Source organism: Brassica napus, chromosome C7 (assembly GCF_020379485.1).
Source record: "Brassica napus cultivar Da-Ae chromosome C7, Da-Ae, whole genome shotgun sequence".
Taxonomy (NCBI): Eukaryota; Viridiplantae; Streptophyta; class Magnoliopsida; order Brassicales; family Brassicaceae; genus Brassica; species Brassica napus.
This window is the reverse complement of record NC_063450.1, coordinates 17,427,364-17,440,607: the sequence shown is the minus strand read 5'-3', so window position 1 is coordinate 17,440,607 and position 13,244 is coordinate 17,427,364. Positions and strand designations below refer to the sequence as shown.

At 35.9% G+C, this 13,244-nt stretch overlaps 3 protein-coding genes across 5 annotated transcripts; 2 read left to right on the top strand and 1 right to left on the bottom strand.

Moving 5' to 3' along the window:
* Window positions 1-1,220: 1,220 nt before the first annotated feature.
* On the bottom strand, window positions 1,221-4,621 carry LOC111210825. Of its 2 annotated transcripts, none has more exons than XM_022711477.2 (7): window positions 3,914-4,621; window positions 3,383-3,571; window positions 3,066-3,293; window positions 2,740-2,970; window positions 2,531-2,609; window positions 1,890-2,053; window positions 1,221-1,657 (listed from the first exon to the last, which is right to left on the bottom strand). In XM_022711477.2, exons 1-4 carry the CDS (start codon window positions 4,163-4,165, stop codon window positions 2,932-2,934), a joined length of 708 nt encoding a protein of 235 aa, XP_022567198.1. In that variant the 5' UTR covers window positions 4,166-4,621; the 3' UTR covers window positions 1,221-1,657; window positions 1,890-2,053; window positions 2,531-2,609; window positions 2,740-2,931. The 2 variants fall into 2 exon arrangements, with proteins under 2 accessions (XP_022567198.1, XP_048619479.1); XM_048763522.1 differs by having other exon boundaries at window positions 1,890-1,966.
* Window positions 4,622-6,541: 1,920 nt separating this feature from the next.
* LOC111213320 (ankyrin repeat domain-containing protein 13C) lies at window positions 6,542-9,438 on the top strand. Of its 2 annotated transcripts, XM_022715045.2 has the most exons (3): window positions 6,542-7,012; window positions 7,140-8,707; window positions 8,784-9,438. In XM_022715045.2, the coding sequence occupies exons 2-3, from the start codon at window positions 7,202-7,204 to the stop codon at window positions 9,111-9,113; spliced, it is 1,836 nt and encodes a 611-aa protein (XP_022570766.1). In that variant the 5' UTR covers window positions 6,542-7,012; window positions 7,140-7,201; the 3' UTR covers window positions 9,114-9,438. The 2 variants fall into 2 exon arrangements, with proteins under 2 accessions (XP_022570766.1, XP_048619478.1); XM_048763521.1 differs by having other exon boundaries at window positions 6,543-8,707.
* Window positions 9,439-10,685: 1,247 nt separating this feature from the next.
* On the top strand, window positions 10,686-13,191 carry LOC106445455 (cathepsin B-like protease 2). Its single transcript, XM_013887020.2, has 11 exons — window positions 10,686-10,905; window positions 11,118-11,171; window positions 11,280-11,360; window positions 11,459-11,615; window positions 11,724-11,728; window positions 11,834-11,908; window positions 11,994-12,119; window positions 12,216-12,434; window positions 12,528-12,641; window positions 12,730-12,765; window positions 12,894-13,191. Exons 1-11 carry the CDS (start codon window positions 10,834-10,836, stop codon window positions 13,026-13,028), a joined length of 1,074 nt encoding a protein of 357 aa, XP_013742474.1. The 5' UTR covers window positions 10,686-10,833; the 3' UTR covers window positions 13,029-13,191.
* The last annotated feature ends 53 nt before the right edge of the window (window positions 13,192-13,244 follow it).

The window sequence follows — 13,244 nt, the reverse complement described above, 5'->3', positions numbered from 1 at the left end:
ATCATTTGATTTTCTTGAAATTTATAATTTACTATTATTAAATCAGATGAAACATATAGAGAATACAAAAATATATCTATTTGAAATAGTTTTTTCCAAAACTTTATCTATATGGAACAAAGGTAGTATTTGTTATTTATCGTTTTGTTATTTATTTATTATTTCTTTTCATATTTCCTTATATTTTTCCTATATATTTTTATAATTTTGCATATGTGTTTATAGATTATTCGTTAATTTACTTTGTGAAATGATATTATGTAATGTTTATGTTCTTGTAAATCAAATAAATTTGATTTTCGTCAAATAAATATAAATATTAAGTTAATTTATTTTAGTTAAGAGCATGACTTGTTTAGTATTAAAAACTATTTATCTAAAATAATTCACATAAGTATTACGTTTTGAGACATATATTTAAAATGATTGTTTAACTAATTTATAATTTATTACATTAGATTAAACTAAATAATACAGTAGAACTTCTATAAATTAATAATGTTGGGATTTTGAAATTTTATTATTTTATAGAGATATTAATTTAAAAAGTTTTCTTATTTAAAATTCTTATTTTAAGATATATATTTATTGTAAGATTAAAAAAATATTTTATTTTAGTGTATAGACATTAATTGTTAGTTTTTGAAATTTGACATTTATATTAATTTTATCATATCATTTGGTGTATATAATATATATATTGCATAGAACTTAAATGTGGTTTTAGATATAATATTACTAAATCGCATCAAAAATATATTAAGTGTTAAAAAAATATAAAGATAAATTCATTGTGAATAAAAAACAAACAATATAATAATAAGTTCTTATTTATATAAAACATGTATACATATAAATTATTAGTTTATAATTTTAATTGGGCCATGTATTTACATAGAATTTTCTAAAAAAATATTATCTTATTATATTATCGATTTGTGTCCAATTTTGAACCAATCCAAGTTGGGACAGGCAAAATTTGTTAATTTATAAAGATTATCAATTTATCGAGTATTAATTTATAAGGGTTATACTATATTTTGAACTTGGTTAATTTTTATTAGAATTATAAAGAAATAATCTATCGAGTTACTCGTATCAAATTTAAATAAAGGTTTTGTGTAATGTATTTAATGGTTTTTTTTACTATACATATGTTTTAAAAACACAGTATGAGTAGATATCTTGATATAAAACCATAAATGACATTTTATTTGAAATTTGATGAAATGAAATTCTTCTTATTAATCAAACACAAAACATTGTTGTCGAAAAAGAAAACCACAAAACGATAAAAGTTTGAATATACGAGAGAAAATTCTAATTCATTAGGAGAAAACTGAAGTGGTGAGGAGACGAAACAATTTTGTGGATCTGTTTCTCCAATGGCAATCTTGAAAAACAGTGTCATACTCCATTGATGCTAGCTAGATGATATTTACTGTTTAATGATCTTCTTGATAAAATGTACGTCTGTTGTTGCTAACAAAATTAATCTAAAAGATTCACGGGTTTGTTCAGTTTTCTTAGTAGAAAGACCAGTCGGGATGAGATGAATCAATCTTCGGCTGTCCAAAAGAACACTCTCTTATGTAAGCATGAATAACAAATGATTTCGCAAGATCATCCAAGTAAGAACATAGTTCTCCTGCGGGGGCTAACCAAATCAAATCAGTCAACTCACAGCAACAAAAAACTTAGCATAAGATAAAAGATAGACATCAAATGTTAAAAATTCATTTCTTGCCAAGAAAATTGTCATTTGTGTGTAGGACTGTAAGTCACTGGAAGCACTATGTATTGTCATGCATGCATTGCCCGGCAAGATCAATTGAAGTTAGGAGGAACAAATAAACATATAAACGACAATGTTAAAGAGATTGAATTACTTTACTGGATTAGGAAGACCACTGTAAGGTTCATCATCAGTGGATATATTGTTTGAAGCAGAGAACTCTTTGAACCTCTGAAAAATTTAAGAGAACATTGAAGAGTAGAAGTCTACCAATGTGCTCTAGTGTATTGAATCCAATGTAGGAACACTGTTTTGACCCTATAACAAAGAGTATAAGAGAGAGTATGTATATGCATACATATATCATATATATACCAGTCAGAACTTAGAACCATGAAAAAAATCAATCAACGTACTATAAGCTTTGAAAATTAATTTTTCAAAACTAATATGTACTTATAAAGATGAAAAATCATGAGACTAAACCCTAAGCAAAGGTCCAGATCCCAACTTGGAATCTCTCAAGAATTGTTTTTGCAATCAAGAGCAAATGCCTCTTATACACAACAAAGAAACCCAATTAAGCTAGTAATAGAAAAAGAAAATAAAAACATTTTAGTGAAATCTACTTGGTCACACGTATAAAGACTAATAGCAGTGGTGGCTGTTTTAATTTAATTATTTTTAAAGAAAAGAAATGTTGTGATATAACAACGAAGAATGACTTGACATCTTATTATAATGTGCTCATTCTAACTAAATAGTTAATACAAACATGATGCTCGATTGGCTTACTATTTCTTTGCAGCTTCTGATACGAAGATTGCAGAACTTTTCTTACTATCAGTGATGTTGATATGGGCTTGGTGTTCCCCTATTCAAGTTAGTTAAACAGATTATGAGAAACAAAGTAAGGAGGCTTTATACTATATTATTAAGCTGTACCAAGCACACTATTCAATCACAAAACATAAGTTTTGCAAAGATAGGCAACGCAAATTTACCTTAAGACTCAAGAGTTTGGGTACTCTTTTTACGTTTAGCTTCAGCTTGCATTTACATAGCAACGCTCACTCTATTGGGTAGCAAAGTAACATTCTTGCCGTATTCCAGATTCTTCCATAAACCCTCCAAGAGGATGTTAAGATTAAAGACACTGACAGCAAACTCACGCTTCAGCATCACCAGGAGAACTCCTATAAAATGCGCCCAATGCCTATCTCTCGCTTAAGGTCCTGTCAAGTTGACAAAGGAAACGAAAATATTATTTTTCTTTCCAGAGCAAATGTTGATGAAGAGAGAGAGAAATAAAGCTATAGTGGATACAGACGTGAATCTTCTCAAGAATGAAGCGGATCCCCTTGACAATTGCAACAGCATGGAGGCTACCAGACTCATCTTTAGCTTGACACAACCAGTGAAGTTCCTCCAGTAAACTATGGTGGGTGCTTTCATTCTCACGGTCATTGGCTGGAGCCGAGAGTTTCCGAAGAGTAGCTAATGCAAACTCAAGCATCTTTCCAAGGTAATCAATATCCAAGGTGCCAGAGTTAAGCAACTACCAACAAAAGAAGAAATGAGAACCACATCAGTTGAATATATATATAAACAGATCAGTCACTAAAGATCAGAAGAGATGAGGCAAACCTGTGAGAGAAGGTCAAGATCAATAGTTTCAGTTATTTCCACTTTCCAGCTATCAGGCACCATCTGGCAAAGCTCGTCCCTCACTTCTCTCATAAGGTTAGAGATGCAGCTATAGTCAGGCTCCTCTAGTTTCATTGATTCCATCACACTATCCCAGAAAGCTTTCTCCATAGTCTCCTTTACCGTCCTCTGCATCACACATTTTAAAAAAAAACAACACTGAGAAACCTTGTTATTAAGTTACTTCAACCCAAAGAAAACAAACCTTAACCGGGACATCTAGCTCTGGTGGTAAAGGGCTCACAGCTGTGAGTACCGCCACCTGGGTTCGATTCCCGGCCACTGCGGATTTCACATGCGGGCTGCAGCGTCCAGGACCCAACACGTGGAGCTCCGTTTGGACACCCACGTGGCTAGTCTGTGCTCTCGATGTACGGGTGCCAATGTACGGGTTATATCGCCCTGTTGGCCGTCGCCCTGTCGATGAGTGACAGGAAACCTGGGTTATCAAAAAAAAAAAAAAAAACAAACCTTTAGACTGTCCTCTTCATCCTTGACACTGGATCCACCCGGTAACTTGAAATCCCAATCGTGCAGGAAACATTCAAGCAGCCCAATCAGAGAAATCAAGTTGATGAAAGTATTAGTGTCGATCATGTTGCGGTAAACATAAAACGCCTCCGGAAAGCACATAAACCTAAAATTCAAGCCCAGAATTATTAATACCACGATAGAACCAAGGTCTCCGATCGTGATACCTCTCGAGTTTGGTGGGATCACCATTCCTGCAAGAGTGTAAACCTCGAACAGAAGATAGTACCAAAACAGTCTGCAAGAGTGTAAACCTCGAGTTTGGTTTCAACTTAGCTGAAACATACAAACCAATATAGTGTTTTGAGATTCTAACCTAACGAAGGTACTACGTGCTTGCTCATCAATGAATGATGATCTTAAATGATTGACAACAATGATTGACAACCCACCTGATCCCGGCGGAAGCACCGTACCAGTGATGGAATTATGTCAAACTTTCCATGTAAAGTCACAACCCCTCCAACTCCGGCTCCAGTTCCGCAATTATTCCCATGAATCGTCACCGGCTGACGGAGAACGACGTTAGCGACCGTTCCGTTACCACTGAGCACGGAGACACCTCTCCCTCTCTGGCCGTAAGTGTTGACGCTCTCAACTATGTCGGCTCCAGATGAGACTTCAAGAACATGAGATCTAAGGACGTTAGGGCATGAACTCAGAGATTTGGAGAAGACTAACTGGAAGAGTCTGAAAGAAGAGAATTGCAAAACTTGGCACGAAAAAGGTTTTGGGGTTGGAGATGGGCCGAAAAAAAAATTTACATAGCCCACACAAAATGTCCAGCGATTGTGACGTGTCAAAATGCATGTTCCTGATTGGTCTGAATTAACTATCCTACGTGGCGTGCTCTCTGCTCTGTATATTGGGCTTTTAGTATAGTAAGATTATTTATGAGAAAATAACTAGGATAGCACTAAAAAAGTTTTTGTCACAAACAAAGTCTCTAAGAATAAAAAAGACCAAAATAACACTTAATGTTTTATCAAAAGAGATAAATATACATTTATACCCCAATGGTAAATTAATTTAGATATTAGGGTTTAGAGTTAAGGGGTGGAGTTTAGGATTTAGGATTTAGGGTTTAGGGTTTAGGGTTTAGGGTTTAGAGTTAAGGAGTGGGGTTTAGGATTTAGGGTTTAGGGTTTAAGATTTAAGGTTTAGGGTTTAGAGTTTAGCAGTGGGGTTTAGGGGTGGGGTTTAGAGTTAAGGGGTGGGGTTTAGGATTTAGGGTTTAGGATTTAGGGTTTAGAGTTTAGGGTTTAGGGTTTAGAGTTTAAGCTTTAGGGTTTAGAGTTGGGGAGTGGGGTTTTGGGATAAGATTTCAAATTTTGAAAAATAAGAAAAATTTAAATTTTTCAAAAAATAAAATGCTATTTTGGTCATTTTAGTTTTTGAGAGCTATTTTTGTGACATAAACTTAGAAATGTGCTATTTTGGAGATTTGCCTATTATTTATTTATATAAATATTTTTTCTTATTTTACTTGATATTTTCTGAATCATATGAATATAAAAAAAAAAATATATATATATATATATATATTTTATTTTTTTGAAATATAAAATTCACTATGTGTTAGGATTTGAGAATTCGGCCAAAAAAGCACGAACTTTACACGAATCGCCAAAAAAAATCTGTACTCGAGTGTGGCCAAAATAATATTGTATTTTTATTGACTTTTTTAGTTTATTAAGCAACTTAAGATTGACTGGCCATTTTAGCACACCGTGAATCCACAGTTAAGACAATGTTAAGTAAACATTAAATGTTGGCGTTAAGCGAAACGACGTCGTTTTCAAATGAGATGAAACGACGTCGTTTTACATGATTTGAAAATAAAAAGAAATACACCCCTGGATTCGAACTCGGGTTGATTAGGACAAATGACAAGGTATTTTACCACTGGGCTAGTGGCACTTTCAATTGAGTTACTAACACATTTAATAATATTTGGTACTGATTGAATATAAAAAAATTCTCTAAAAACTTTAAAAGATCTTTAAAATTCCAAAAAATTGAAAAACTAAAATTTTTTTTATAAAATTAATTTTAAAATTAAAAATTCTTTAAAAAATCAAAAATATTCCAAAATTTTTATTTTTTTTTAAATTCCAAAAAAATTAAAAATTCAAAGAAAATGCAAAAAATCAAAATTACAATTATAAGCTAAAAATTAAAATCGCACTCATAATGGGTACAATATTTATTTTAAGCATTTTAATTTAATTTTAATATGTGGGTATCTTTTTATGTGTGTATAATTAATTTCAATAGCAATTGTTTTAAAAAAATTGAAAATTTTGGAAGATTTTTGATTTTTTTTTAAAAAAATAAAAATTATTTTTAATTTTAATTTGAAAATTAATTTTATAATATTTTTATTTTTTCATTTTTTTGGAATTTTAAAGATCTTTTAAAGTTTTTAGAGAATTTTTTTATATTCAATCAGTACCAAATAAAATTAAATGTGTTTGTAACTCCATTGAAAGTGCCACTAGCCCAGTGGTAAAATACCTTGCAATTTGTCCCAACTAACCTAAATTCGAATCTAAGGGTCTACTTCTTATTATTTTCAAATCATGTAAAACGATGTTGTTTCACTTAAATTTGCTGACGACGTGTTAAATTGGCAAGTCAATGAAAGTTTTGTGTTTTTTTTTTTTGGCTCAATTCTCCTTGGGATTTGGTTGCTTCCCTCCCACTAAGCAAAATTGCAACTTCACGACTGATTCCTTCTTCCCTCTCTCTAAAAAAATTGTATTTCCTTACTTGATCCAATCGATCTTTTGTTTAATCATTTCCCGAAGACACAATCTCGAGATTGATTTCTTTCTCTCGGTGTTTTATTTTGGTCCACGCGCCCACATGCGTCTTTCTCGTGTCTGATCTGGATTTAGATCACAAGAATCTCTCTCTCCTTCTCCTTCTCTCCTATGAACAAAAAAAACAATACAGAAGACACGAAGCTTTAGAGTGGACAATGCTTCAAGCTACGGAGTAAGACGTCATTCTCTTTCTTGCGAAGCAAGTTAAAAGGTTAGAAATTTCCATTTCTCTCCGTTGATTCCAATTAGGGTTTAAACTTTCTCAAGAAGGGGATTAGGTTGAACCCCGTTCTAGTTTGACTTCAGATCAAGAAAATTAGGTTGAGTTTTTGATCCAGTTTCTGATTGATCCGACTCTTCTGGCTCGTTGGACTCCAACGCTGAGGCTTTTGATCTGAAAATGGAGGGCATTGATGTTTCCAAGTACACACACAGCCCCGTGCACAGAGCCGTTGCTTCAAGAGACCACGCGGCTCTCAGATCAATCCTCTCTTCCCTCCCAAAGCCACGAGACCCTTCCGAGATCCAATCAGAATCAGACTCCTTATCCGAGGAAGCTACATCCGACGCCATCTCCGCCGTTATCGACCGAAGAGACGTGCCACGCCGCGACACGCCGCTGCATTTAGCGGTGAAGCTCTGCGATGCAACATCAGCCGAGATGCTGATGGTGGCCGGAGCTGACTGGACTCTGCAGAACGAAGATGGCTGGAACGCGTTGCAAGAAGCTGTCTGCAGCAGACAAGAGTCTATCGCCATGATCATCGTGCGTCATTATCAGCCTCTAGCGTGGGCTAAATGGTGCAGGAGGCTGCCTCGTTTGGTAGCGACGATGAGGAAGATGAAAGACTTTTACTTGGAGATGAGTTTTCACTTTGAGAGCTCTGTTGTGCCTTTTGTCTCAAAGGTCGCTCCTTCTGATACTTATAAGGTGTGGAAAGTGGGATCTAATCTGAGAGCGGATATGACTATGGCTGGCTTTGACGGTTTCAAGATCCAGAGGTCTGATCAGAGTATACTGTTTCTTGGCGATGGGTCTGAAGATGGGAAAGTTCCTCGTGGTTCGCTTTACATGGTGAATCATAAGGATAAAGAAGTGATGAATGCGTTGGACGGTGCGTCTAGCGTTGCCTCGGATGAAGATGTGAAGAAAGAAGTGGCTGCGATGTGTAGGAGCAATATCTTTAGACCAGGGATCGATGTGACGCAAGCCGTTTTAAACCCGCAGACGAATTGGAGGAGGCAGGAGAAGAGTGAGATGGTTGGTCCTTGGAAAGCTAAGGTCTATGAGATGAACAATGTGGTTGTTAGTATCAAGTCTAGAAAAGTTCCTGGTTCATCGAGTGATAAAGAGAACGGTGGTGGTGATGATGAGCTCTGCGATGTGCTAACGGATGAAGAGCAGAAGCAACTAGAGGCTGCTCTTAAGCTGGACTTACCAGAGTTCCCAAATGTGGATAGTGAGAATGGTTTTGTAGAGACTCCTTGTGTGGATTCTAGTCCGTCTCACAAGAAACAGGAGAAGAAAGGGTGGTTAGGTGGTTGGAGAAAGAAAGAGGCGACAATGATTAAGCAGGAGAAGGAGATTAAGTACGCGCCTCCGAGAAGCTCTCTTTGTGTGAATGAGAAGGTAAGCAATCTTCTAGGAGACACTAATCAGATAAAACCAGGAAGACATTCGGTAGATAATGATCATATCAGGAAGCCAAGAGTGTCTAGTAAGAGTCACCAAGAGAGCGAATACAAGAAAGGTTTACGTCCTGTTCTTTGGCTATCTACAAACTTTCCGTTACAGACAGAAGAGCTGCTTCCTTTGCTTGACATACTCGCAAACAAAGTCAAGGCTATTCGGCGTCTCAGGGAGCTTCTTACCACAAAGCTTCCCGCAGGAACGTTTCCAGTAAAGGTAACGTTTAAGAGCTTATGATCTAATAATGTTCCTTAAAGATGAGTTTTATATTGAGATTGCTTGTGAAATGTAGGTTGCTATTCCAGTGGTACCAACGATAAAAGTGCTTGTTACGTTCACAAAGTTTGAAGAAGTTGATCCTGCAGATGAGTTTAAGACGCCTCCCTCAAGTCCTACTGCTACTTCTGGCTATGAGAGTCCAGCTGACTTCACCAACGCATCATCGTCTTCTTGGTTTCGTCGAGCTAGGTCAAACAAAGATGGTTCTAGCAAAAAGTCTCAAACTATGCAAGACCCATTTGCTATCCCGGCAGGCTATACGTGGGTCAGTGCTGAATCAAAGAAAAAGAAACCAGATACACAGAAAGTCAAAAAGGGTAAAAAGACAGAGCAAGTCAGCTAAATCACTTTAATACTAACCTACTACTACACAGATTGGTCATGAAAAGACATTGAAGAAAGAGTTATGCTTTTAGGGTTTTGAAGCGACTCTCAGTTGCAGTCTGCAAAGAGAAAGGCAATAACAAAACACTGATGGTGATGCGATTTGATTCAACTTTTGATTCTTTTGTAACATAACTTGTCATAAACTTTGCTATGATTTTGGTTTCTTTTCGATTGGCTTTATTCCTTTTATTACTTTTATGTGGTTAAAAGTGTGATGTATGTTGATGTTGCTGAGACCTGCAACCACGATCAAATGTTATATGTTTATTTTGTCACAACCACATTGATGTGTAAACTATACATTAACTTGAGAATGTAACGTTAAATAGGTTTATAGTGATGTGACCTAGAATTTTAGAAATACGTTTACAAGTCCACAAGTTGAAATGAACAAAGACTTAACAAAAAGTAGGCCCGTGATAGGGCCCATATAGGTTGACAAGTCATACATATAGCTTGATCAAGGGCCTATTATAATGGTTGGTGGTAGGCCTGGGCGAAATAACCGGAACCGAACTGGAACCGAACCGAAATATCCGAAACCGGAACCGGACCAATACCCTCAAATACCCGAACGGTTCCTATATTTTTATATCCGAAATAATCGAACCGAACCGAGAACCGAACGATTATCAAAATATATAAAAATATTAATTATATATAAGTTCGGTTCCGGTTATTTATAGTGATGTGACCTAGAATTTGAGAAATACGTTTACAAGTCCACAAGTTGAAATGAACAAAGACTTAACAAAAAGTAGGCCCGTGATAGGGCCCATATAGGTTAACAAGTCATATATATAGCTTGATCAAGGGCCTATTATAATGGTTGGTGGTAGGCTTGGGCGAAATAACTGGAACCGAAAAACCGAACTGGAACCGAACCGAAATACCCGAAACCGGAACCGGACCAATACCCTCAAATATCCGAACGGTTCCTATATTTTTATATCCGAAATAATCGAACCGAACCGGAACCGAACCGAGAACCGAACGAGTATCAGAATATATAAAAATATTAATTATGTATACATATAATCACTAAATATATATTTTTAATTTAAAATTCTATTAAAAGTATCTGAAAATAGTTGAGGATAACTAAATTATTATAAAGTATCCAACATACCCGAAAGTATATGAAACTATCCAGATAGTTTTATCCGAAATATCCAAAGTAATCCAAAATATCCAAAAATTTTATCTAAATCATCCTAATTATTTGATATTTTACCCTAAATAACCGATATTTTATCCAAATTATCCGAACTATCCGAACCCGAACCGGATCCAAATGAGAACCGAACTTTTTCCGGATATTTTCCTGTTCCTACATTTACTATCCGAACCGAACCGAACCCGAAGCTATTCGAACCGAACCAAACCGAAAATAGGTCAAGTCTAAATGGATCCTCTAGCCCATATCCAAACTACCCGAAACCCGAAATACCGAACCGATACCCGAAATGCCGAGGCGTAGACTTGGTGGAATAAACTCAACGGCCAAGATCTCTTTCCTTGGAATAAAATAAATTAAATGATGTGTCATTTTCAAGATCCTTCTTTCTTTTTTTTTTAGAAAAGAGATCATCTTTGAATTGAATACCTTTTATCCAAAAAGTCTCTGGGCAAATCATTGCAACTGAGTTAGCAGAGGAGGAGGGGAGGGGAGATTCATGGCTGAACATCATCATCGCATCAGAGTCTACTTAGCCTCTGCTATCTTACTTTTAGCGGTTATTAATACGGTATATCTTCTTAATCTCTGTATCATCATCGTCCTGTTTTTCTTACGAAGATCCAGACTTTTGTGGGTGGATGCCTTTTTCCGTCTGGGAGTGATCCTTCGGTTATTGAATTTGATCTGCCTTTTGTTTTGGGTTTTGACTCTTTGTTCAAAAAGATTCAAACTTTTGTGGATCGCGTCTCACATTTTAGCAGCACTTTTTTTTTTATTCAGGGAATTGCAGCAGAAAATCTTTCCGAGCAGAAGCTAACTTCACGAATTCTTCAGGTTTTTTTTTTTTTTTTTTTAATCTTAATCCAAAAGCCCCCATTTTCACTACTCTGCCTCATCCATTGTTTAGATTTGTTTGATGCGTTGATCTACTTACTTTTGTAGAATGAGATTGTGAAGGAAGTCAATGAGAATCCAAACGCTGGATGGACAGCTGCTTTCAATGATCGCTTTGCTAACTCCACCGTCAGTTTCTTACATCTTTCTCATTTATAGATACATTGTTCCTCAAACTTGACTTCTCTCTTTTGTTTTCCTTTTTTTTTTTGTATATGTATTATCAGGTTGCAGAGTTTAAGCGCCTCCTCGGTGTTAAACCAACACCTAAGAACGAATTCTTAGGCGTACCTGTTGTAAGCCATGACATCTCTCTCAAGCTTCCTAAAGAATTTGACGCTAGAACTGCTTGGTCTCAGTGCTCCAGCATTGGAAGGATCCTAGGTCGGTCAATTATCTCTCTCTCTTTATTTCTTTCTTTTAAAACATGATATTATACTGACTTGAATCTTCTTATGCTTTCTATCAAATTCTCTCCCTCCTCGGTTATAGATCAGGTAAAAAACACACTCAAAATTTTAGTGGAATTTATACTAAACTATGCGCGTTTTGAGATTCATTAAAAAAAACCATTCTTTTGAGGCGTTTTTGGTTTTGTTTAGGGTCACTGCGGTTCTTGCTGGGCATTTGGGGCTGTAGAGTCACTGTCTGACAGGTTCTGCATCAAATATAACATGGTAACACCAATGCCTAGCCAAAAACACTGATGATTGTATTCCATCTTTCTCTTCAAAAAGATTCTTGTGTTCGGTCCCAGTGCAGAATATATCTTTATCAGTCAATGATCTCTTAGCATGTTGTGGATTCCTTTGCGGTCAAGGCTGTAATGGTGGCTACCCTATTTCCGCGTGGCGATACTTTAAGCACCACGGTGTAGTCACCGAAGAGGTACAAAAGTTCTCTGTTTCATCTGCAAATGATATATATTGAAATGGTTGATATATTTATCGAATGTTTGCAATGTTGTTTGGTTTCCTCCTCAAGTGTGATCCATACTTTGACAATACTGGATGCTCTCACCCGGGATGTGAACCCGCTTACCCTACACCAAAATGTGTGAGGAAATGTGTTAGTGGAAACCAGCTTTGGCGTGAATCAAAACACTATGGTGTTAGCGCCTACAAAGTCAGACATGACCCTCAAGACATCATGGCTGAAGTTTACAAAAACGGACCTGTTGAGGTTGCCTTTACCGTTTATGAGGTTAGTTACAAAAAGTTTTTTAAGATTTGATCAAACATGGTGATTGTTATATGGAACTCCATATTCTCATGAATCTCTTTTTGTTTCCACTAGGACTTTGCGCATTACAAATCTGGAGTGTACAAGCACATAACAGGTGCAAACATTGGAGGTCATGCTGTCAAGCTTATTGGCTGGGGAACTTCTGATGATGGCGAAGATTATTGGGTATGATATCCACTTTTCAAACACACTCTCTTATCAGTTTTCTATTGGCTGGAGAGTTGATGGCATTCTTTTTGAATTGTTACACCAGTTGCTTGCAAATCAATGGAACCGAAGCTGGGGTGATGTAAGTAACACTCTTCTCTCCAATCAAACTTTCTTTTTACTTGTGATCTTTTCAAGGTCCTTGCATTACATTCAAGAATCCAGAGGGAACACACCAAACCTGACGTCTAATCTGCAATTATATTTCAGGATGGTTACTTCAAGATCAAGAGAGGAACGAACGAATGTGGAATCGAACACGGTGTTGTAGCCGGTTTGCCTTCAGACAGGAACGTCTTTAATGGTATTAATACATCAGATGATGTTCTAGTTTCCTCATTTTAAAACTAAAAATCAGAAAACAAAAGACGTGTCGCTGTCTCGACACTCTCTGTAATATATGTAATTTGCTTCCTGTTTCCAATGAAAAGAATCAAAAGACTTCAATAAACCCAAACAAAAGTATATTAACTACAAAATATACCCTTTTAGCTTTTGTTTTTGTTCAGTTTTACATGTTTACATATTAATTTATACTGTTTTCATTCTGCACAATGCATG